Source organism: Conger conger, chromosome 10, assembly GCF_963514075.1.
Source record: "Conger conger chromosome 10, fConCon1.1, whole genome shotgun sequence".
NCBI lineage: Eukaryota > Metazoa > Chordata > Actinopteri > Anguilliformes > Congridae > Conger > Conger conger.
In genome coordinates, this window is record NC_083769.1 from 43,515,132 (window position 1) to 43,540,436 (window position 25,305).

General features: G+C 48.3%; 1 protein-coding gene across 7 annotated transcripts in view; it reads right to left on the reverse strand.

The window, feature by feature from the left end:
* The window catches only part of prkcz (protein kinase C, zeta), a 155,948-nt gene that overhangs the window by 12,701 nt on the left and 117,942 nt on the right, over positions 1 to 25,305 (reverse strand). For all 7 annotated transcript variants that reach the window (XM_061258551.1, XM_061258552.1, XM_061258556.1 and 4 more), the window contains 7 exons: positions 17,955 to 18,052; positions 15,973 to 16,059; positions 13,844 to 13,979; positions 13,347 to 13,434; positions 12,939 to 13,058; positions 11,483 to 11,562; positions 9,892 to 9,981 (listed from right to left, as the gene is read on the reverse strand). In XM_061258551.1, the coding sequence (XP_061114535.1) occupies positions 9,892 to 9,981; positions 11,483 to 11,562; positions 12,939 to 13,058; positions 13,347 to 13,434; positions 13,844 to 13,979; positions 15,973 to 16,059; positions 17,955 to 18,052 (699 nt within the window). The remainder of the gene's footprint in view (positions 1 to 9,891; positions 9,982 to 11,482; positions 11,563 to 12,938; positions 13,059 to 13,346; positions 13,435 to 13,843; positions 13,980 to 15,972; positions 16,060 to 17,954; positions 18,053 to 25,305) is intronic.

The following is a 25,305-nucleotide window of genomic DNA, read 5'->3' on the forward strand; positions in this document are numbered from 1 at the left end:
GTTGGATACATTTTCAAAATGGCTGCAAAAAAAGACCACCTTTCCATCAGCTCAACTGACCAAAATGAAGTATTGCGTACAAAATAAAGGAGACTTTGAGGGAACACAAGAATACTGTAAATATTATTCACGGTGTCTCAAGGTGAAGAAAGCGCAACAAAGTGCTTCATACCCAAGCAAACCAGTTCAGCTTCCTGTTAAAAGGACCGCCGGGATTTGGAGTGAAAATGAAACTAAATGAAATGAAATGAAAATGAACCAGTCACCACAGACGTCGCCAAATCCATCAACACTGAAGATTTAAGGATTAATGGCCTGTCCACACCCATAACTATAACAATAATGATAACAATAAATATATTGTCTCAAAAATCATTCTCACTCAAGTGGATAGCGGAGTACACACCGCAACTATGATGACGACGACGGTGGAAAAACAATATTGCTGAGATTACTTTCAGCTGCATAAACAATAAAACAACCAAATTTAAAGAGCGTCACATTCAAAATGGCAGAGGACAAAGCCAAGAGTTACAGAACGTTATCATTCATCGGTGTGTCATCGTTCTCGTGATCGAGAGAACTGTAGTTCTCGGTCTGGATGGGTCTTTACATGCATGGAGGTTATCAGAGTATCTTTCATCCTTGGACCATTTCATAAATAACAATAAAACAAGTTTCTATTTGAATGTGCTTGGTTCAGTCTTTGCATTATCAAGGTAAATCTCCGATAAATACCAAAAATATATTTAAAAATGATATGTTCATAAGTGGCCACAGCGGTGATAAATTATCCTGAAATGGCTTACTGCTTCAGAGAGAAGCAGCTCTCACAGGAATAAATATATAATTAATATTTATATCTTTAAACAACTGCACTCAGTTCTGTGAAAATGCGGGCGTCTTTTTCTGCCTGCAGGCCGGGTATTACCCTGCAACAGCAACATTCTATCAAAGATTGGTCAAACATTTTAAATGCTAATATAATGGTGCATAGCTGAGTGGTCAAATTCAAGAAATTTCCATTCAGCGCTCACTTTATAGTTGAATATAGTGCTGATTAATAACCTTGAAGTCTATACAGCATATTAAGATCAGTCCATTCATCTCCTACATACCTGCACTGAAGTGATCAAAAAAAAGTCCAACCCTATACTGGTTATACTGCAACACTCACGCCACGGACTTATCAGGGAAACGTATTGCCATTTCGCAACCACGTTATTTCATTTTCAAGACGAATATTAATGAATTTAAAATAAATAAATCATCCTGGATTACGTATTTACTGATGACTCTGTGGACAACGGCCTGCGCAAATCCAGCCATTCAGAACTGCCTGCGCTGCAATCTCTGTCTCCGGCCGCGTTCGAACGGGCAATCAGCACAGAAACGAGCGTAAAATATTAATCCCAGGCAGGCCCGCGTGGCAGAGCCTCAGGTCCAGAGCGGTCTTTCCCTGCCAGCTGTGCGGCCCTCTCGTATGTGAGGGGAGGGCCCAACGCAGCCCAGCACAGAAGGAACAACCTTCATAAAAGATAGATCGAAACAAAGTGATTAAAAGGATGCACTATAACTACGGGCTGAATTAATCATGTCGCATTACCTCCACCGATTAACATAGAAGGTGAATCCCCCCCACCCACCCCCAGGAAAAAGTAGCAAAACCCAAACAATTTATTTCAAAAGTAAACTGACATTTGTGTTTGAAGCAGAGATGGCAAACTCTTCTAGTCCAGATGACTCACTCTCTTTCTCTTTCTCTCTCTCTCTCTCTTTTCTCAGTTTATCTATTCTGCATGAAGACTGAAGCCTGACCATACTTTCCCATAAAGACGTTCAGCCATTTGCTGGTTGAGAAAATTAAAGAGGGCCACAACACTGCACTGAATGTATTTAGTGAATTATACCCTCCTACGGGCAGGGAGTTCATCTCCAGCCCCCTCATGTTTCTGTAGTGACAAAAGTCTCTGGTCTTGTTCTCAAGGTCGAGGGACACTCAATAAAAATAAAATAAATAATATATTTAGTTTTTTATAAAAAAAAAATTCAATAGCAACATGTACACAAATACAAAAATTTTTTTGCAGGGTCTCAGAAGGATACTGCAGAAAGTAAAGAAAAGTAGTTGGAAAAAAAAAATAATCTTAGGACCACAATTTAAAAATGGTGGTCCTTCTCCTTTCAGTCTGTAGTGAGATACTGAGAGTAATTTGAAAAGTGTCTCTTTTCCTTCCATATCTCTCACTTGCTGTTTCCATCTCGCTCTCTCTTGCCATCCCTCGCCTTTTCTGTCTTTTGCTCTCTAGCACTCTCTCTCTGCATCCCTCTCTCTTCCCCCCTCTTTCTCTCTCTCTCTCTCCCCCCTCTTTAGTCTTAGGAAAGACGTGGGAGGACTCGGAAGGTGTTCCGGAGATGTTTTTATCATTTACTCTGGTTGGTTTTGTTGTGTTTTTTACTTACTTTGTATTGTATTATCGGTTTATCATTGTGTGACTGGAGGTCTGTTTCTTGATTGGTTTATAGTAATTAAATTTTTGTGCTTTTTTTGTGCTATCCCTCTCTGTCTCATCCTCTCTCTCTCATTATCGTTCCCTCTCTAATTCTCTCTTCCCCCTCTCATTCTCATTCCCGTTCCCTCTCTCCCTCTCTCTTCCCCCTTTCTCATTCTAGTTCCTTCTCTCCCACTCCCTCTCTCTTCCCCTCTCTCTCTCCCTCTCTTTTTACCCTTCTCTCTCATTCTCATTTCCTCTCTCATCCCCACCCTCTCTCCCCCTCTCTCTCTCTCTCTCTCTCTCTCTCATTCCCTCTCTCCTCACAGACTCTCAGAGCTGCAGTCTGCGGGCCTCCCCAGGTGGTGTAATAGATTGGAACAGAACGACAGCCCGGAGTTGTGTCTCAGAAGCAGGGGAGCGTGACGATTATGACATTAGTGCGAGCTCAGTGCGCCAGCTTCCTGTTCCCAGCACCGCGTCCCTCTGTGTTAACTGTCCCCCCGTCTGGCACAGGTGCAGGGATTTCTGAGTGCGCGCATCGCTAATGCAGCTAACACCCTCACACTGCCTCAATTAGGCAGAGTCTTAGCCGGGCAGAGTTAACTCTTTCCCCAGAAAGCCGTCTTTCTTAGCTCTCCCATCTGCGAGAGCGGAGATGGAGGCTCCATGTTTGTAAGAGAAATTATGAATTATGCTACGAGTGAATTATGCCCTCTTCCTGTTATTGGTGGTGTTTTTGTGCCTTTTGTGCTATTTTAAAATTAAAATAACGTGCCTAATGTGACAAATATATGAAGGACGTTCTGTACTGTCGGTGGCAATAACTAAAAAAAAAGTGGAAGGGAAAGGGTTTCTCATCCAAGTCTGGCAAGTGAGGGCGTCTCTAACGAACGCCTGACCCACTGCAGGTGTGAAAACGGTATGGGGGCAGAGGGCTGTGTTTCACACAGAGACGCGGGTCGCGTCTGGTTTTACCCACGTTGTGGGGACCGGTGGGGTCCCCACTTCACTATCACCTCGCTGCAGCTCAGACAGCTGCGCCCCTCACCTCCGGGGAACCGAAGCTAGGCCCTGCTCCTCCAGGTATGATCCATGGGCCCCGTGGCACAAGGACACCTGGCCCCCACAGTCTCGAGGACAGATGGTCAGATGGCATGGAAGTGCCAGGGGCTTCAACGGCCCAACAGAATGGGTGTCTTGCAACGCAAAAGTGAGTAGTCTGAGTGGACTGGTATGTGTGTGAGTGTCTACGCATGTGTCATTTTGTGTGTGTGTGTTATTGTGTGTATGAGCGTGTGCATGTGTCTGTTCTTGTGTTTGTGTGTGTGTGTGTGTGTGTGTGAGTACATTGCTGGCAGGCAGTGAGCATGAGCGTTGCGTGCAGACAGGGAGTGTGTGTGTGTGTGTGTGTGTGTGTGTGTGAGTGTGTGTGTGAGAGTGTGTGTGTGTGTGTGTGTGTGAGAGTGAGAGTGAGAGTGTGTGTGTGTGTGTGTGTGAGAGTGTGAGTGTGTGTGTGAGTGTGTGTGTGTGAGTGTGAGTGTGAGTGTGTGTGTGTGTGTGTGTGTGAGTGTGTGTGTGTGTGTGTGAGTGTGTGTGTGTGTGAGTGTGTGTGTGAGTGTGTGTGTGTGTGAGTGTGTGTGTGAGTGTGTGTGTGAGTGTGTGTGTGTGTGAGTGTGTATGTGAGTGTGTGAGTGTGTGAGTGAGTGTGTGTGTCGGGGCAGAGGCAGTGCTGGGAGGGAGATGGGTCTCAGCTTGAGGTAACGCAGTCAGACAGCTCACAGGCGCAGAGCGGTCCAAAAACCCCCTCCTTCTCCCTCTCCCTCTCTCTCTCTCTCTCTCCCTCCCTCTCTCTCCCTCACATTCTCCCTCACACTCTCTCCCACACTCTCTCCTTCACTCTCTCCCACACTCTCTCCCACAATCTCTCCCACACTCTCTCCCTCACTCTCTCCCTCACTCTCTCCCACACTCTCTCCCACACTCTCTCCCTCATACTCTCCCACACTCTCTCCCTCACTCTCTCCCACTCTCTCTCCCACTCTCTCTCCCACACTCTCTCCCTCATACTCTCCCACACTCTCTCCCACTCCCACTCTCGTTAGCCAGCCTGCCGTGTGAGCCGGGGGGGGGCGGGGCTGCTCAACCTTCTGACACTGCCCAGCAGGCAGACACCCAGACTGGGGGGTGGAAGACGTCACAGCCAGACCTCCAGCCAGGCTCAGACAGTCCCAGGGGGCTGAGAGTGGAGGGAGGGGGGGGTTGTGCTGCGGACCCACACAGCTAAATAGGACACCCCTGTTGGGATTTGCTCTTCTCTGTGAATGCTGGGCCCGTCCTCGTCAAATGGCTGAGTGACACCGTGGGCCTAAATGTCTGCAGCAGACAGGGTTATGCAACGCTGATAGCATTTCCGCCATTTCCGTCCCCATCTTGGACGCACGGCTCCCAGTCCAGCTGTGTGTGCACACGAGCGTGGAGATCTGCTGGAGGGCCACAGTGCTCTGTGCACCTTCTCTGTACTCAGTGTGCTCCTCCACGCTGGGATAAACTGCCACCATTTCTGAGGGACCTGACACAAACAGTGTCTAAACAGCGTTTTCTTTAACCCTTTGAAGAGTAGATATTTTTTGGGGGGGTTTTCTTAAATCAGTCCAAGTCCATGCTCTAGAACTCTAGTACATCAGCATTAGAATGTTCAATTGAAAACAATCTAATCACGTATTTGTGACCAAAGGGTTAAATTTGCCTTGTACACTCGTGATCTGGAGACAGAGAAAGAGAGAGGGTGTGTGTGATTGCGTGTATGTGCGTATGTGTGTATATGTGCATGTGCGTGTGTGTGTATATGTGCATGTGTGTGTGTGTGTGCGTGTGTGTGTGCGTATGTGTGTATATGTGCGTGTGTGTGTGTGCGTGCGTGTGTGTGTGCATGCTTGTGAGAGAGAGACAGAAAACGAGGGTGTGTGAGAGAGTGAAAGTAGCGTAGTGGTTGAGGTAAATGATTGGGACACGCAAGGTCGGTGGTTCTAATCCCGGTGTAGCCACAATAAGATCCGCACAGCCGTTGGGCCCTTGAGCAAGGCCCTTAACCCTGCATTGCTCCAGGGGAGGATTGTCTCCTGCTTAGTCTAATCAAATGTACGTCGGCTCTGGATAAGAGCGTCTGCCAAATGGCAGTAATGTAATGTAAAGATACGCTCGGAGGATTTATGCTCATAAACCGGGGTTCTAAGCCGATACTTGCCAGCGTAATGCTTGGATCTGTCTTGACACACAAGCCCAGGAATGAGTGCGTCTGCCTCCGTTTCACTGTAACTCGCTGTGCCTCGTTGGAGGGTAACAGTAAAAACATGAATAAAAAGCAGCACCACAATCTAAATGTGAAATAACAAGCGGGTAACATGACCCAGGCCGTGGAAACACAGTCTGACTCCTGAAACGACTACCGTTAATCATCTGTCTAACAGATGCCATTACCCACGGCCCGCCACATAGCTCACACCCAACGCTGCGCTCCTTCGTTTATTTACATAGCTGCCCAGAAGCACATGTGGCGAAAATGTGCACGGGACGTGAACATACAACCTTCTGGTCGTAAAACCTGGCTCCCCTGACCCGTTACCGCGCCCTGTCGCCGGGGGCAGAAGCGGCGGGCGTTCGATGGTGCCTGACGCGGGTCTGCCTGAGTGCTGTCCGCTCCGTGTGTCAGAACCAAGAGCTTGAAGTGGTTTCTCCCCATCGTGACATGTTCCATAACACTTCACCCCCCAGCCACAACCCCCTCACCCCCCCCCCCCCCTCACCGCCTCAACCTCGCTCCCACCGCTGGACGTCCAGTTCACATAAAAACACACCGGCTGGGCCTTTCTCCGATGGTACCGTATCCCACCCAAAACCACAGAACGGGGAGGTCCAGTGCGCTCCTGCCCAACACACACTGCGCCCACAGGCCGGTCACACCAGACCTGGGGCAAAACGCGTCATTGTTTTGGATTCAAATACTTCTGCGCTCGACTGCTCTTCCCTGGCGCGACTGAGCCAACCAGAAGGGCGCACGGGGGTTTTCGCGCATTTTGAGGGCATTTCATCGGTTCCAAATCCACCGAAATCAAACAAGCTCAGTAGAGCGCAGAGAGGCATTTGAATACAAAAACAATTACGTACGGCGTTCGACCCAGGCCTGAGTCATGCACCTACGCGTTCGGGACCGATTCGGCTGCAGCGAGAGAGCGTGGCGCCGCGGAAACCGCCATCGCACAGATGAGCGTCGAAGCCACGCGCCGCAAACCCCCTAAATATTGTATGTCATATCTCTTCCACTTTCATGTTTGTTTTTTAAGGGGTGTGCGTGCGTCAGCTACACGGCACCAATTAAAGAACGGCCCTCAAAAGTGTTGCTTTTCAACGCGGCGTCATTTAGAATTCACTTTTATTCCTCGCAGCGCTACAAAGGCGCGGAATGCACTTTGTTCACTGCTGCGGTTGCCTACATCACATCTACAAATGTTTAATTCATTAATACCTTCTCGAGAGCCAAAAGGGCTAATCTCTCTCAGAAACCAGGGCTGATTGCAGGGGAACATTTCATTTCAACTACAAATGAGAAACGGCCTTTTCACAAATAATAAAAAAAGAACCCCCCCCCCCCCCCCCTTTCTTCGGGACTGGCACGATTGAAATGTCATCACAAAAACAGTGGGGAAATATGTTAAAACTTTAACTAAAAAGAGTCTGTAGCATTGCAGGGCTTATTGAAACAGGCCATTTGCATAGCATCTAGCAGCACTCGGAGCAGAGTCAATAGTATCTCTCTGTTCAGTGTCTGATGTTTGGGGCCCCGACTGGAGCCTTGAGCTGGGGCCTTCCAATGACATAACCACCCCAAAGCAAAAAGGGCCAATTGCGGCCAAGCCTACCAGTTCATCCCACCGGATTCCCTAGGATGTTTTTGATTCTCTGGGGAGAAAAATCATTGGAAACGTTTCGGATTCCAGGCTGAAACTGTGCAATGTCACCAAATTTGAACACTTTTTAAAATTCTTTAAACATTTAAGTCAGATATGAAGCACTATTAGTGGTGGTCCAAGTATTGCTTATCTTACTTTATGTTTTTAAGTATGGTCTTACATGTAGACCATACTTTTGTTTACACTACATTTCACTGATTTGTAGCCAACACCAATACATTTATCAGTACTATGTATGTGATAAATAGACTTTGGAAAAATGTTACAAGGTTTCTGAAGTGCTAACATACTAATTTATAATAAATACATTATTGTTATAAACATATTGAAAAAAAATCCTAAAATACCACAGAACCAAACATCGGCCTCACTGGTGTGGGAGTGCAGATCAGACCCATACTGAGATTACCAGACCCACGCTCTGTCAGATTACCTGCTATACGACTTATCAAACGTGCTGAAAATATAATCAGCTTGTCTCCCAGGGGGCAGACAGCAATACGGCTCTGAAGCCAGCAGCCATCAGCTCCTAAGAGACCTCCACGCAGTGAACAGGGCACGCACTCCGCATCTGTCCAATCTGGCTCACCGTCTCGCCATATCTCTGAGAGACCTGATCAGTGTCAGCAGCAAAATGATCTCAAACGAGACCCCTGAGTTACTGTAATGTTTTTGTCGTGCAGATTTTTCTCTGAACCGTGCCGAAGCTAACGTAAACATGAGTCAAGAACACAACCCCGTAAGCCTCTGCCAGTCTGGAACTTCAGGAACAAAGTGTCCTGCATTTGTTGGTCTGTGTAAAGATGGGTGTTTTTGAAGGGGGGGGGGGGGGGGGGGGGTGGATAAGAGATGAGTTGTGAATCACTGAATGCCATCTCTTCACTTACACCGTGTCACATTTTAAAAGGGCGGTGACTCATCCCCCACCCTTCATATGCCCCAACCCCCCCCCCCCCCCACCACCACCACCACGGTCTGCCAGCCAGCCAGAACAGAACCTGACTGTCAGGCTGTGCGCACTCCACAGTGTGAACATCAATAATGGTGCGTTCCGTCAATGCACGGGAAAACAATATGGCTGTGAATCTCAACAAAACACCCCACGCCCCTCCCCTCCCCTCCCCTCCCCTCCGAGCTGGTAGCTTTGCTGTTGTTGTTTTTTTTTTTTTTTTTTTTTTTTTTTTAAGAGGAAGGATACGTTCGCAGAATGAAATGGAATGCGTTTCCCTGAAGGCCTGAATGGCAGTTTTTTTTGGCCTCAGATCCAGAGCACCCTTCCCTCGTTCTCCACCCCGCCTCACTCAGCTTGACAGCCCTCCTTCCCCAACCCAGCTCATTTAATCCCACACACCTGCTCCCTGCTGAAACCTATGAATCTGAATCTGACATTTTACTTTTCTAATTAATGTTGTGGCCAGTGTGGGGCTTAACCGAACAAGCCAAACAACAGGCACACTTCATTTTCTTACTGTCACATCGCCAACAGCTTCAAACCCCTCCTTTATACCTATAATCTATCCCATTTTGTTCTGGATTTTTGTAAATCACTGGTGGACGCCATTCTGGAGTAACATTCCTTGTTTGCGTGCGCACACTTGGCCAATACAGCTGATTCTGATTCTGGTCTGTGTACAGATTTAACACTCAGTCCTACCTCCCCAGTATTCCCACTCTGTATTGCCTTTGGTAAGTGTGTTCTTTCATTTTTCTGTCGTGGAGTGTGTGACGCTGGGGGTTGAGTTGCTTGGGGGACTGTACAATCTAAGGCAAACAGTGACAGAGGCGGTTTGAACAGTTGGTGAAAACATTTCAGAGGCTCTTTCTTTTTCTCCCCCTTCGAATGTGAAACTTGAGAGAGGCAATGATGTCATACACACGTAGCTACACAATCTGAACTGGATTCAGGTGAATGAATACCCATTCTGTGGACGATGGGAAAATGATTTTAAAAATGAAAAAAGGAACTGGTTTTTTTTCAGCGGTTAGAGCTACCAATCTGAAAGCATTCGCCTTAAAACGAGAGTAATAAGTACTAAACCAGGGGTGGCAGCAATTATGTTTCAGCTGTCATGGTAACCATAACACAGAAGTTCCAATTAAACAGTGTGCCAAAGAGAGGCGAACATATTCCCCTGGTCCACCCCAAAGAAGGAAACAAAGTCAGTCAGAATGAGTCTGCCACACCTTGGAGAGCAAGGTTACGCCACCCTATGACATCACTAATTGTGACAATTCCAAAAAAAGAAAAACTGTTCAAGCTAGGTTTTGAAACAGCTGGTAGCTGGCTGACCAGCTCAGACAGGCTGCCAGCACTAGCTGGTTAACCAGCTCATACCTAGCTAGACCAGTTTATGACCAGCTTGACCCGCTCAGTTTAAGCTGGTCAAGCTGGCATAGCTGGATTTTACAGCAGGGTGCAGTTGGCTTACCTGGTCCCAGTCTATGCTGCGAAAAAACGTGTGAGACTTGATGTCCGTGAACCCCGTCTGGACCTGGCAACCCAGCCTCTCTTTCGGATCCTGTCGAAAAACACCAAGAGGAACCCCTGTGACCCCGTGGAAACAAACAGAACGAGCCGAGAAACAAGCGAAGCTCGGAAATAAACAGCCACAAAATATCCTCAGTTGACCCGTTCAGTCTCTTCTCGACCCCGTTTGCTTCCCGCCCGAGCGCCGCGCTGAAAAGCATCGACGCACAACGCTGCATTCATTCATTAGCGGAGGATCAGAAATGAATACCATTCACAGCACATATGCAGCCTCGCTAGCGCCGCGCTTCGCACGCCATCAACCACCGAGGTGTTGTCATCACCACGCGGGCCGCCAGATCTGCCATTCTCATTTATCTCTAACTCCTAACTTTACTCAATGAATGGCTGGCTGGGGTGGGATGACCAGAGGGGCCTGCTTGCACGTGTCTGTAAAGGGTAAGGACCCCAAGGCTGTCATTGCCGGTATGGCCACCAACTTGTTCGCTGGATTTTAATTTCATCGCCGGATCAGTTTAAAGTGGGCTGTTTCTGTGGCATGGCACAGGCGAGGGGTATCACTTTCCCAGAAGTGAAAGGAAAGTAGGCGCTGCGTCGGGGCGCAAGCGCTTCTGACAACGCTGAGTCACGGCATCACGCGTCATCTACGCACAGCCCTGCCACGTTTTTCAAACAGGATTTTTAATATTCAAATACCCAACAACAACAACAACAACAAAAAAAGCTGCCGTCTTTTCCAAATTTCCAAAGTCTGAATGCAACAAACGCTGCTTAATGGTAGGAAAAGGTGGGCATTGCTGGGCTGAATGGCCTGTTCTTGTGATTATGTCTTGTTATATTAAGTTACACTATGTTAAGTTATGTTATGCTGCTATGTTACCTTGATACATTACGTTTTGCTATGCTACGCAATGCAATGCTATGCTACGTTACATTATGCTATGTCATTCTATGCTATGCTACGCTATGCTCCACACCACTATTTCGCATATCCTCCCTGCTGACCTGGCGGCCATGTTTTCAACCCCAAAGATGGAGAAGTGCACAGAAAATTACCAGGAACCGTAAAACTGTATAAATCATTTATACAGTTTTACGGTTCCTGGTCATTTTCATCGCTGCACACCCTTGCGACAAGCATCGTATGACAAAAACGAAAGCGTTGCAGGACGTTTCGCATCAATATTTCGGCGAAGGTCTGCTAAAGACGGTTCGGCTGTCTCTATGGAAACAAGACACCAAACAGCTGATGTTTACATTTTCGATAACACAGCGGAGCCTGGTGTAGCCCATCCGCGACCATGAACTTCAGTCTTCCTTCTGGCTGTCCAATTAACACTGCGCGACGGAGTATGACTGTGTACGCGACTTTTTATTTTTTTACAGTTGAAGATGTATCATTTTCGTCATGCGACACTTGTCGCAAAGGGTGTGCGATGAAGTATAAATCAGGCTCACGGCGATGGATGTGCCGGTGGTCTCACACTGTAAGAGTGCGTTAAACTGTTGGTTAGGAGGGGTAAGGGCCGTACCTTATTCAGGAAGCCCTTCAGCACGCTGGCGGCCTTCACGGACAGGGACCTTGGAATGCGAATGGGCTTTTCTAGAATGACTGTGTGGAAGAGAGGAGAACAAGGTGAAGCGAACAATGTGTGATTCAACATCCGCCACCGCACCACCGCGCCGTGAAACCACAGTGAGGCTTGCGGGAAGAAAGGGCTTGTGGGATTGCGAGCGCCTCGGCTCACAGCCTTGAATCTCGCCGGGAACAAAGTGTGTGAGCGCGCCACAATCAAAACAGCACACTCTCTCCTTCCCGGCGTGTGCCATAAAAACACTAATCACTAAGGTGATCACAAGCACAACACAGAACGGACAGAATGCCCATACACTACTGCTGCTACTACTACTACTGCTGCTGCTGATGATGATGATGATGATGTGATGATGAAGATGATGATGATGATAATGATGATGTGGTGATGGCGATGATGATGATGATGATTATGATGGTGATGATGATGATTCAAAAGAATCACGAGTGGTTGGCCATGGTCCAGACTCAAAGTGCGTTATATGGTAAACAGCTTGTTTTTCAGTTAGCCCCGCTCCTGAAGGCCATGCCTCGTTCCCGCTCTCCCTCATGAAAGCCGGAGTGGATCTGTCTTCGCGCTTATCAGGCGCAGTCTGCCGGCTCCTTTCATTCCGGGTCCCGGAGCCTGGACACGGCCCAAGTCAGTGCTGGTAACCGTGGCAGCATCTGCCCGTGGGCCCCCGTCCCGCCCAGAGAGGGGGTGGGGGCGGGTTAGGGGTTTGGCCCGGGACCGGGGGAAGCAGCATATGGCCAGGCAGCCCCAGCCAAAAGGGTCTGTTCTGGGCTTTGGGGCCTGATCCAGGGGCCCTGTGGAACGCCAGCGGAGAGGCAGCTGACACCTCCCCGTCCCGCCGGACACAGAGGATGTCAGACACGGCCGTGCAGATGGACGAGGGGCGGGGGGCGCGGTGCGGACATGTGGGGGTCGGCGGGGGTGTGTGTGTGTGTGTGTGTGTGTGTGGAGGAATGTCAGTGAGGCTTGGCACGCCGTCACACACGCGAGAGGCAAATCTCGTACCCGGGGCCTGTGCAAATGCGCGGAAGGCGGGGGGTGCGTGGTCTGTAACAACGGCGCCATTTCAGACGGTATTCATTAACTGACGTTATTCACCCACCTATTCCCCCCATTCCACATGACTAACACAGCCTCGGTTTTACATAATATCCTTTCATACAGCTGAACGGTAAGGGGTGGGGCGGGGGATTCAGAGACTCCTTCAAGGGCACAACAAGTTTTGTTTTGTAGATTCCCAGAAGCTCCTACGGCAATTCCCAAACCACAAATCCGTTCTGCCATCCATTAACAATGAAGTATGATATGGGCCGGGGTCTGTGACTAATCCCAGGGAAGAACACTAACAGCCACCATTTGCCCCAGACAGGCAGAGACCCACCTTGGAAGAGGTACTCCTCTGTGTTCATGTCAGGATTGTCGGTGATGATGTCAAAGGGGGATCTCCCAGCCATCATCTCAAACATTAGGACCCCCAGGGCCCACCAGTCCACACTGAACCCTGCCACACCACAAAACGCACCAATCAATGGTCTTCTCTGTACACGGCAAAAACATAAGTCAATCTCCACAGTTATATTTAGACTTAAAATTATGACTTATTTCTCTCTTCTTTTTTAAGCCCAAAAAAATAAGCCCAAAAGATTGCCAATGAGATTTGACTAATTTGAAGATTTGCCAATGGGGTAAGAACATTCCACTTGTCAAGCAAACTTAAAGCAAGTTAATATTTTGTACTTGAGAGAAAAATAAGAATTTAAGTCTCATTCTGTCTCCTCTCCGGACTTACCATAGTCTTCCCCTCGTAGAATCTCGGGGGCGATGTAGTTAGGAGTGCCACAGAACGTACTCGTGGTGTCTCCAGGTCTGATACCCTCCTAAGAAAAGACAGACTGATTACCCTGACTGTCAAATTCTACTGTGAAATATATTTTTTTTAAAGAAAGAGGTGCAAACGTTAGCACACATAACAATACAGAACACATTACATAACATAACGTTAGCTAACTATTTTAAAAGGTAGCGCGCCACAAATGACTGACGACAGGGAAGACGTGGAAAGAACAAAAGTTGACAATTATTTGAGCGTTATAACACACTTTAACCAATGTAATATTTGTTCTGACCAACGAATTAGCTAGCTGCATTCATTTTCTATTCAAAATGAGTTGGTGGTGAACTAAATGGAATGTTAATTTAAAACTGTTTGCTGGAAACATAGTTTGCGATGAAAGTTCACTGTCTTCAATACTGTCTTCGGGTGTCTGCAGCCCAGGTGCGACTCACCTTGCACATCCCGTAATCCGTGAGTTTGATGTGTCCCTCGTGTTCCAGAAGGACGTTGTCCAGCTTTAGATCTCTGTAGATGATGCCCTTCTCATGAAGGAAGTTCAAAGCAATACAAATTTCAGCTGCATAAAATCTGAATGCAAAAAGAAAGATCATGAGGTGTAAGAATGGTTGTACCCATTAACCCTGGTTAAAATGTCCAGCTCTGAGCCACCAAGTAGCCGGTGAACATTTAGCATCCCGCTGCACTTTTCCTGCACTGAAACTTCCAGAAGGGTTGCTAACCGATACTCTTGTAATATAATTTATGTATAAGAACAAGCGATAAGTACAAGCGAGGGAGTTTTAATAAACTATAATGTACCCATTTTGGCACACTGCGATTCAGCTGTGGACAAACTATTTTTATTTTACTATTGAAAAACGTTTCATAACACAGCTTAATCACTGTCCTTAAGCATTCATGCAAATGCTTGTGCTGTTATTTTATACCTCTGCAGTACATTCTATGGTTGTTTTTGTCAAATGTGATGCATTTTCCCCTTTGAAAAACAGTCTATTGATCAATGAAACCATCTGGTTAAAGAAAAGGATATATAAATCAAATTAAAAAAGGAGACATTAATTTTCTCCAGGAATGCGGTCGCTGGCCTTGGAGCACCTGCTCGCTGCTCAGAGAATGGGCTTCTGGGACCTTTGTGCTCGGCTCATGAATATGTGAGATCATTATCTGTGATTAACACGCTGCTTTACATACACACACTTCTGCTGCTCCTCCACAGGAATACAGATCACCCTCTCTCTCTCTCCCTGTCTCCCTCCCTCTCTCCCTGTCACCCTCCAGATCACCCTCTCCCTCTCTCTCTCCCTGTCTCCCTCCCTCTCTCCCTGTCACCCTCCAGATCACCCTCTCTTTCCCAGTCTCCCGCTCTCTCCCTCTCACCCTCCAGATCACCCTCTCTCTCTCTCTACCTGTCTCTATCTCTCTCTCCCTCACCCTCCAGATCACCCTCTTCCTCTCTCTCTCCCTCTCACCCTCCAGATCACCCTCTCCCTCTCTCTCTCCCTGTCTCCCTCTCTCTCTCCCTCACCCTCCAGATCACCCTCTCCCTCTCTCTCCCTCTCCCTGTCCCTGTCTCCCTCTCTCTCTCCCTCACCCTCCAGATCACCCTCTCCCTCTCTCTCTCCCTGTCTCCCTCTCTCTCCCTCACCCTCCAGATCACCCTCTTCCTCTCTCTCTCTCCCTCTCACCCTCCAGATCACCCTCTCCCTCTCTCTCCCTCCCTCTCACCCTCCAGATCACCCTGCCTGTGTCTCTCCTGTGCACCCTCCACTTAATCCCCTTCATTACGCCCAGACTGAGGCGGCAAACAGCCGACCGTCACATTGTGGAGGGAAAACCTCCCGCTCTCTGATGTTTAGCAACTTCCAGGGAGTCAAGACCTTAAAAGTTTATTTTGCAGAGTTTTGGCTGTCGCTGACATTGTTACTGCAGTAACAATACATCACCCAGTGTGCTCCGAATGTACAGTAACTAGTAGGCAAAGCCCTCAGCAGCTTCTACACAGGTTCCCAAACACAGCCCTCGTCAGCAAGCTGCTAGCGGGACTGCCAGTCATTCTGAGCGCAACTCATCAGAGAGAGAGAGATAGAGAAAGAGAGAGAGAGTGAGATAGAGAGAGAGAGAGGGAGTAAGAGAGAAAAACAAGCTTCCAATGTCAACTTAACCGAAATCCAATCAAAAATGAGGACAGCCTGTATGTCACTGTATGCTCAGTGAGACTATTCCTGGAAATGGCTTTGAACCTCCCGGTCCTCAGCGTTTTCTTAGCGTTTTCTTAGCGTTTTCCAATTATGTGGGCAACGGGGGTGGCGGCCAGGAGAGGCCGGTGGTGGGGATTCTGCGCTCCCGCTTAATCCAATACAGCAGAAGAAGAAGGCAGGAACAATAATGGAGCAAGTCCTCCACATATTCCCCCTAATAGTCTCCCTCCAAAAAAAGAAAAAAATAACAATTGTAGTCTTGCTCATTCTGGTTAATGAGAGCCATTCCCAGTGGACCCCCCCCCCCCCCCATATTGTGCTGCCCTCCCCTCCCCAGGCCAACGAAATGAAAACAGGTTTACCGCGCATGTTCTTCTGGAAGCTTCCTTTGCCGCTGCATGTGGAACATCAGATCGCCGCCATTCACGTACTCGATCACGAGGAAGAGCCTGAAACAAGGCGCAGAGCAGTGAGGGGACGCCATGTTTGCAGGCGGGGCAGCAGCTTGATTCGAGGCGGCCTGTAGCGTAGTGGTTAAGGTCTGGGAAGGTCAGTGGTTCCAACCCTGGTGTAGCCACAATAAGCCACAATAAGATCTGCACACCTCTTCAAGCAGCACCTCTCCCTGTCCCTCCCTACCTCCCTGTAAACCTTAACTGTTGTCTTTCTGTGATTTACTTGTGTATCAGGATGTTTTAGTTTGGCTTGGGAAGCAGTGTTTGGCTAGTTAAGGGGTTTGCTCATAAGTTTGTTTGTTGAAAATTACATATATATATATATTATTATTTTTTTTTAATCAAAGGCCCTGGTCCTTATCTTTGTTGTGCAGGTAGCAGTTGAATTTGTACTTCCCTCTAGGGTCTTTCTGCGCACTTATCCCTGGTTATGGGTTTGCACTTTGTTGTATGTCGCTCTGGATAAGAGCGTCTGCCAAATGCCATTAATGTAATGTAATGTAATGTAATGAGGCGTCTGTGCTGAATATTAGGTCACGGAGGACAGGGTCTCTTCTCTTCTCCAGGAGAGATGTTTGATGAAGGACACTGACCCTTCTGGTGGGGAGAACTATTTGTGTCAAAATGTTTCTGGGTTTAATATCTGAGCACTGAACTCTTAGGCAGTTTTGAGGCCCAACTCGTTTTAGACCTTGACTCCACAAGTGAACACATAAATAATAAAAAAAGAAAAATGAGTATACATATCTTAAAAAATGATGATTCTGTAATGGCACAAGAATACCTTTGTACTGGCATCAATAGGCGTTTAAAAATAAAAAGCGCCACTGAATCCTTAAACCTGTGTTTTGACATGGCCTTAAATTTTCACTGTTATCCTCAGGACGGATTAATGACATTCAAAGGAAACCGCTTTTTTTTTTTTTTTAACACCGTATATCGCCTTCAGTAATGTCTGCTGAAAGGAGTGTGTTTGGGGGGGACGGACGGGGGGAGCAATAACAGGAGCGGTAGCCGGGGGTACCTCTGCCGCACGCTCCGACAAGCAGCTGCCAGCCCGGCTCAGTTTCTCATCACTCTGCTGAGCTCTGCTGGGACTCTCTAATTCCCCACCATAAACAGGACATTTTTCATTAATGATGGGATCAACCTGTCATCAGGAGCGAGCTGGAACCTGCTCTCCCGCCCGTTTTATCCCCCCGCGCGAGGCCCTAATTCCCCCCCCCCCCACCCCCCCACCCGCCCTGGAGGCCTGCCTTTCTGCAGGTGATGGGGTCAGGTGGAGACATGCGGAGGCTTGCGTTCGCACGTTAAGGTGCTGAGCGCAGTTCCTGCCCTCTTAACCGATCTCGGGAGGGGCCGCCGCGATCTCTCCCTCCGCGGGGCCCGGTCTCGCTTCCCGCTATCGCCTCAACGCTCCTGCCATCACAGCCGCTGCGTTTACCGCCGGTCCTGCCGGGACCGGAGGTGTTGCGGGTGTCTGGAAGGACCCAAACGCAATTTTCGCTGCGGCTGCACCGAGACCTTTTCTCAGAGACGATTCCCTTCCTGGAGGGATGTAGCCAGCTTCCTGTTTTTTGGGGGGGGGGGGTTTTTCCTGAGGTACTGCCTGCATGTCTGTTTTCTGATTACATTCATGAACAGACCCCTCACCTTACTCACATTAAATATTGAATACAAAACTTCAAGGCTGTATTTTGGCAATCTGTGTACAGCACAATATAGTGAGATTAATATTAATATTTCATCAACAGTTTGGAGCAAAGCTGTCAAAAAAACTAGGGAAAATGTTTTTAATGGTGAAGTCCATCCTTCAAGGCCACACAAGGACTACAGCTGACGTGAACAACGCCTCAGTCCAAATTCACACAACAGGCGAATTGTCTTACCGACTCTCCGTTTGGAAACAAGAGTGAAGGCCGACCAAGAAAGGGTTGTTGGATGCCTGCTCAAATACGTGCTTCTCTGTCTGGACCCAGTCAATATCCTTGAAAAAGAGAAGAAGAGAGTGAGCGAATGATAAAAACAGGGATCGGATGCTGTCACGTCAGCCAGCGTGTGCTGCTGTTCTCACTGTTTACACGGTCTACCATGGTCTACGGCTTTGTACAAACACCAATATCCACAAAGCAGGGAAATAACTGCCAAACAGACAACAGAGCGGCATGAGAGATGAAGATGAGAGTTCAGGGCGGAAGAGAACAGATTCTGCAGCTGAGATTTGAGAAAGAATAAGAAAGACTCGAGCTACGCAGGGTTTGAATGCCACTGGGGCACAGCCTCCGCACCCCCTGAGTGGTAGGGGTGAACCCTTGAGGCTGTTCTCTTGCTTCACGCGCTCCAGGTTAAAGCCCAGCTCTGGAAATGGGTTACAGAATGCATAAGATATGAAGCCGCGAGAGCTGCAGCTCGCCCTGGAAGGGCATCTACTGGGCGGGCGATGAATAATGCAGGCCATAGAGCGCGTCTTGCGCGGACAGTAGACCGGCCGTACAGCGCGGACAGTAGACCGGCCGTATGGGACGTCTCGCACGGACAGTAGACTGGCCGTATCGGACGTCTCGCACTGACAGTAGACCGGCCGTATCGGACGTCTAGCACTGACAGTAGACCGGCCGTATCGGACGTCTCGCACGGACAGTAGACCGGCCGTATCGGACGTCTCGCACGGACAGTAGACTGGCCGTATCGGACGTCTCGCACTGACAGTAGACCGGCCGTATAGCACGGACAGTAGACCGATCGTATAGCGCGTCTCGCACGGACAGTAGACCGGCCGTATAGCGCGGACAGTAGACCGGCCGTATAGCGCGGACAGTCGACCGGCCGTATCGGACGTCTCGCACGGACAGTAGACCGGCCGTATAGCGCGTCTCGCGCGGACAGTAGACCGGACGTCTCGCACTGACAGTAGACCGGCCGTATCGGACGTCTCGCACGGACAGTAGACTGGCCGTATCGGACGTCTCGCACGGACAGTAGACTGGCCGTATCGGACGTCTCGCACTGACAGTAGACCGGCCGTATTGGACGTCTAGCACTGACAGTAGACCGGCCGTATCGGACGTCTCGCACAGACAGTAGACTGGCCGTATCGGACGTCTCGCACGGACAGTAGACTGGCCGTATCGGACGTCTCGCACGGACAGTAGACTGGCCGTATCGGACGTCTCGCACTGACAGTAGACCGGCCGTATCGGACGTCTAGCACTGACAGTAGACCGGCCGTATCGGACGTCTCGCTCGGACAGTAGACCGGCCGTATCGGACGTCTCGCACGGACAGTAGACCGGCCGTATCGGACGTCTCGCACGGACAGTAGACCGGCCGTATCGGACGTCTCGCACGGACAGTAGACCGGCCGTATCGGACGTCTCGCACTGACAGTAGACCGGCCGTATAGCACGGACAGTAGACCGGCCGTATAGCGCGTCTCGCACGGACAGTAGACCGGCCATATAGCGCGGACAGTAGACCGGCCGTATAGCGCGGACAGTCAACCAGCTGTATAGCGCGTCTCGCGCGGACAGTAGACCGGGCCGCCTAACAGCGGGGTCGTTTCCGCCACGGCGGCCAGTTGGTCGACACATCTTCCTCTCTCATGTCAGCAACCTGCAGGCTGGTTTGGGCAGCGGTCTGGTCTCACTTTGTCAGGAGCGTGTGGGGGACTACGCTAAACTAAGCTCCCTCCCCACACGGAGAAACACAGAAGCCACACGCTACGGCACGGAGACCACCCTCGCTCTTTCCGTCGATAACGACTACGGTTTACGGGGAGAGAAACACCTACTGTACCTACGACCAGCACCACGTGCAAATGGGACTACGGGAGACGCAGATTTCTACAAGTGAAAGAGGCACCTGTGATTTACTCTTCTGAGAATACGTTTGTGAAAGTGGGAAAGAGAGAAACAAAAAAAAAAAAAGTATGAATGCAGTCATTAGGGGGTTCACAAAATTAGCTGGGAGGTTTTTTTTGTTGTTTTTTTGGTGCTGCTTTTAAAGGACTGTTATCTTTTAGATGCTTAGCCAGATGGGACACGCTGAAAATATCTCCCAAACGCCATACACTGGCGTGCGTCTCTCCCATGTATTTCTTTACGGACCCAATCACAAGAGGACACGTAGGCCGACATTACAACGCAGCGCAATTTCATTTCCTGCCCAAGAGCCAACGGAAAGCAGATTAACCAAAACAAAAATGAACCGTTGCACTCAGAATCACAGGGGAAGGCAGCTGTTGACCTGACCTTGTTTCCTTGCCTGCTCAAGCAATTGATCACAGTTCCAACCTCTTATCAGGGGTTTCATTGAAATCATTATTTTATAAATACCATTAATTAACTTTTAATTGCTGATTCGTGAATATATTTTTCACCGAAAGCTTGCTTGGCTTTAGATTCAATTAAAAAAGAGGGCATTGTGAACATGTTTCATAAAATACATAATCGATATATGTAAACAGAGAGTGAGACGTGTCAGGGAATGTCTGTCAGTAAAATGCCACACATTCTGTTAAACGCGAAGGGGCGGCCATTTTAAAGCAGAGAACTCTGGTTTTAGCCGCGGCTTTGGCAGGCTGCTCTGCTCCCGCCCACAGAGCGGCGGCCGCAGCAGGGCCCGGGGGGGGGGGGGGGGGGGGGCTGCGGTCACGTGTCGGCACAGCCCACGGTCTTTGTGCCGGGTTTAGCGAGGCATGTGCGCGCGTGGAGCTGCCAGCGTGCGTGCCCGTATGCAGGACACGCTCCCGCCCCCGCTCCTGGCCCTGTTCACACCCCGAGCGCCCGTCAGCCATCTCAGCCCCCGCACCCACGCCGCTGCCAAAACCCCCCCCCCCCACCCCGTCCCTGCCCTGAGCAACCAATCACATGCGGCCAGGCCTTCCCCTGGCCAATGGGGGCTGACAGGCAGTGTGCATGTGTGAAGTTCCTCTGGAGCATATGCTAGATGCTTCGCCGTCTCAGTCCCTTCTGAATGATTTCAGAAAAGACACACGAGAAAAGACACAAGAGGCGTCTGTGAAGTGGCCCGTGCAGCAATCGGCGCATTATGGGTACCGTGCGTTTCAGGAACCTCAGCCACATCTTAGGACAGGTACTGCTTGGCTCTCTTTATAATCTAAAGCAAACTGTACCAACAATCCCTTCAGCTCGGAGCATCAGTCAAATCAATAAGTAATGTCGTAAAGAGTGCTATAAATAGACTAGCGCAGGGCTGCTGGGTAGCTCACTGGGTAAAAGCGCATGAGTGCGCACCGCGGTCTCCGATTGGATCCGGCCCGTGCCAGTACCGACTGTGGCGAGCAGGCCTGCAGGGGTGGAGCACACTTGGCTTGGTGTCACCACAGTGACGTATGGGAGGGATTCAGGCACTGGGGACAGCAGTGTTCATTGCTCAGGTCACCCATGTTGGCCCACCCGTGGCTTGACCTCGGCGCGTGTGTAAGATTGGTTCTCCTCCACCCCTACTCTGCACGTGCACAGCTTGTGGCTGCAGTGTGAAGAAAAAATAAACTATATATATATATATATATATATTTTTTTTTAAAGAGCAGTGTGTTTCAGAACAGAGCTGCAATCTGTCCACACTCCCCCAACCTGCCAGCAGGGGGCGTACGTGAGCATAGATAGTCCAAATTTAAGTGGGATTGGACATTCTCACCTTCTCAGCGAGGTTGAGAATAGATAAACTATTGTGCTTAAAATTTCACAAGAATAACGCATGACAGCCCTGAAAAGAAAGGATTTTTATAGAAAAACTCCACTGTGTACATAGCCGTTTGGTATTTTGTGCAATTTAGCGATACTTATCGTACATAAACCATATTAATGATATTATTACTTGTGATGTACATTATTCATGCAAATATATGCAAATAACGTGTTATTCAATGCAAAATTCAAGCACATTTGGTACGCTTGTTATGCTAGAACAGTTCATGCACTGTATAAAAAGTAAAGTAGGTCTCTTTTGCTAGAGTGGATATTTATCAGTACAAGTCTAACTATTATATGGTATCATCAGCATTCGTATATATATTTATACATTACAAGGTATTTGGTACAGCTGATATGTGTAATATTTTATATGTGTAGTGGCTATAACATATTTATACCCAGGGGCCTGGTGCACAAGTTCACAGCTTATTTCCTGTATATTTCTGCAATTTAGTAAAATTATCAAAACTATATAACCAGTAACTGCACTGTATATATGCATCAATGACAGCACATACTCTGTAACCTTCAGGGCGTAGATGTTAATTTGTTTACTGAATTCTGGACCGAGAGTTCCGGTTAGGGAAATAACAAAACACACAAGAAAAAAAATAAAAATAAAAATGAAAAAAATAAAAAAATAAAAAAAAACCTAATAAAATAAAAACAGTCTTGACACTTTTAAACTCACAAATGAATAATTCTGCGATTTGAATAGCCCGGGAGAGAGAATACACACACAGCTCCATCCTGCTCCAAACAACAGAAAACTGGAAGGGTCAGGAGTTGAGCGCGGTGTGAATCGAGCAAGCTCCGACAGGGCTGATTTATAACTCAGTTTCATATCTGTGAGTGCGGGGGGGGGGGGCAGGAAGAGCCCGCAGCACAGAGGAGCCGCTCAGGGTCACGGTTCTGCTTCCGGGTCATCCGAGCGCTCAGCCAAGACACCCTCCACACACACTCACACACCCTCCACACACACTCACGCTCACACGCTCACTCACACTCACACACACTCACACTCACACACTCAGACACTCAGACACTCAGACACTCACACACTCACTCACACACTCTCTCACTCTCTCACACACGCTCACACGCTCCCTCGCTCGCTCACACACACGCTCACACACACTCACACTCACTCGCTCACTCGCACACACGCTCTCACTCACTCACTCACTCACTCACTCACTCACTCACTCACTCACTCACTCACTCACTCACTCACTCACTCACTCACTCACTCACTCACTCACTCACTCACTCTCACACTCTCACACTCACTCACACTCTCACTCACACTCTCACACACACACACACACACACACTCACACACTCACACACTCACACACTCACACACTCACACACACACAGGAAGATCCCTCTAACACAGGACCGGGCCGAATAAATCAGCCCCGGCACCGAAACGCTAAACGCTATTCATCATTCTGACAGATTAAAAAAGGAGAGAGAGAGAGAGAGAGAGAGAGAGAGAGAGAGAGAGAGAGACAGAGCGGCCAAAACCCCCTCAAACAATAGAGGGAGACATGTTTGTGCCTCCTCAGCGCCCGGCGGTGTGAACGTGCCGGGGGTTTTCGCCGCCTCCGCGTCCCTTCTCATTACACAACAAAAACAGCGGCGCCGGAGGAGAGCCGGCCGGCCGGCCCCCGCATGTGGGTCCCCCCCCCCCCCCCTTATTACGGCCGACTCTTCCCTGGCCTCAGCGGCGGTCGGACTGGAGCGGCTCCAGGTGCCATAGGCCAAGCCAGAAAAAAAAAAGAAAAGGCTAAACGGAGTCCAGAACAGCTCGGTAGAACCTTCCGGAAGTACCTCCCAGACCAGGTAACCTGTGGCGGCTCCACCACAGGACCCCCCCTCTCAGGGCTGGAGGGGCACTGCTCTTGTTACTGTGCCGCAACACGTCACGACAATTAGCGCCGCTAGCTTTCAGTAGCCTAGAGACGCAGATATGCTCCGCGATTGGAGAGAAGAGTGAGGAATTAGGAGAAGCCCCCCCCCCCCACCCCACCTCTCTGTTCTCCTGCACCTCCCTTTCTCTGCACCGCAGTCTCCTGGCAACCACGGGCAACTCTTTAAAAGTCCGGTGCTGGCGTGCTGTGCCCGTAACTTCACTGGACGTACTTATTTACCCACACGGCCATATGTTCGTCCCCGCCCTCGCTGTGGCGAGGGTACCCTCATTTCTATTCATGTTCCTCCCGCACAACGGTGCCCCTCACCAACTGGACCTGCACCTGCCCGTAGTACATCAGAACCCCTGACAGGTCTGAACCAGGCCCAGCTCTCTGCTGTCTACATAGGTTTGCTTTATTTCTGTAATAATGCAACCACAGTATGAAAATATTTGGTTAATGTTTTTTTTTGTCACTTTAGTGTCGCTATGGGTATTCTGTGCTGTATACTAGATTCTTACCAACTATCCAGTGCTTTGGATTATCATACATTAATTTACAAAAAGGAAAATACGTGTTTTAAAAGACATCCTATTGCAATTCCTGGTGGGAAATCTCTAAACAAAACAGTGAATAAACCTACAAATTGCATAAACATTAATAATCACATTAATAACTAATTAATCAGCTTGCATTATTTATCTGTATCTATGTAACACGTAGAGAGAAGGAGAAATATAAGCAGTTAGGAATAGAGATATTTACATAATGTATGTATTTGAATATAATTTCAAATGAAAAAAGAAAAACTATATTTCAGAGGAAACAAGAAGAGCCTTTATGAGCTCCAGAATCTTTTTCTTTTTTCACAATAACACAAGCTCTGGTTAAATTCTCTTATTTTCCCTTTTTCTTTTTTTTTTTTTTTAACAAGGTACTTTCATATACTCCACTATGTTCTCTTTCTCCAGTCCCTGGTTCCACATCTCCACCTAGTGGAGTTTGTGTATATTGTACATACACATTTACTGTATATCGTACATATACAGGTTTATGTATACTGTACATACACATTTACTGTATATCGTACATAGACAGGTTTGTGTATACTGTACATACACATTTACTGTATATCGTACATAGACAGGTTTGTGTATACTGTACATACACATTTACTGTATATCGTACATAGACAGGTTTGTGTATACTGTACATACACATTTACTGTATATCGTACATATACAGGTTTGTGTATACTGTACATACACATTTACTGTATATCGTACATAGACAGGTTTATGTATACTGTACATACACATTTACTGTATATTGTACATATACAGGTTTGTGTATACTGTACATACACATTTACTGTATATCGTACATATACAGGTTTGTGTATACTGTACATACACATTTACTGTATATCGTACATATACAGGTTTCTGTATACTGTACATACACATTTACTGTATATTGTACATATACAGGTTTCTGTATACTGTACAGGTTGGCAGTGTTTCAGGCAACAGCAGAATTCTAGTGTACACATCGAGCAGAAAGTGGCTGCCCTCCCTCCCTCCCTCCCTCCCCTCTCCCTTTCC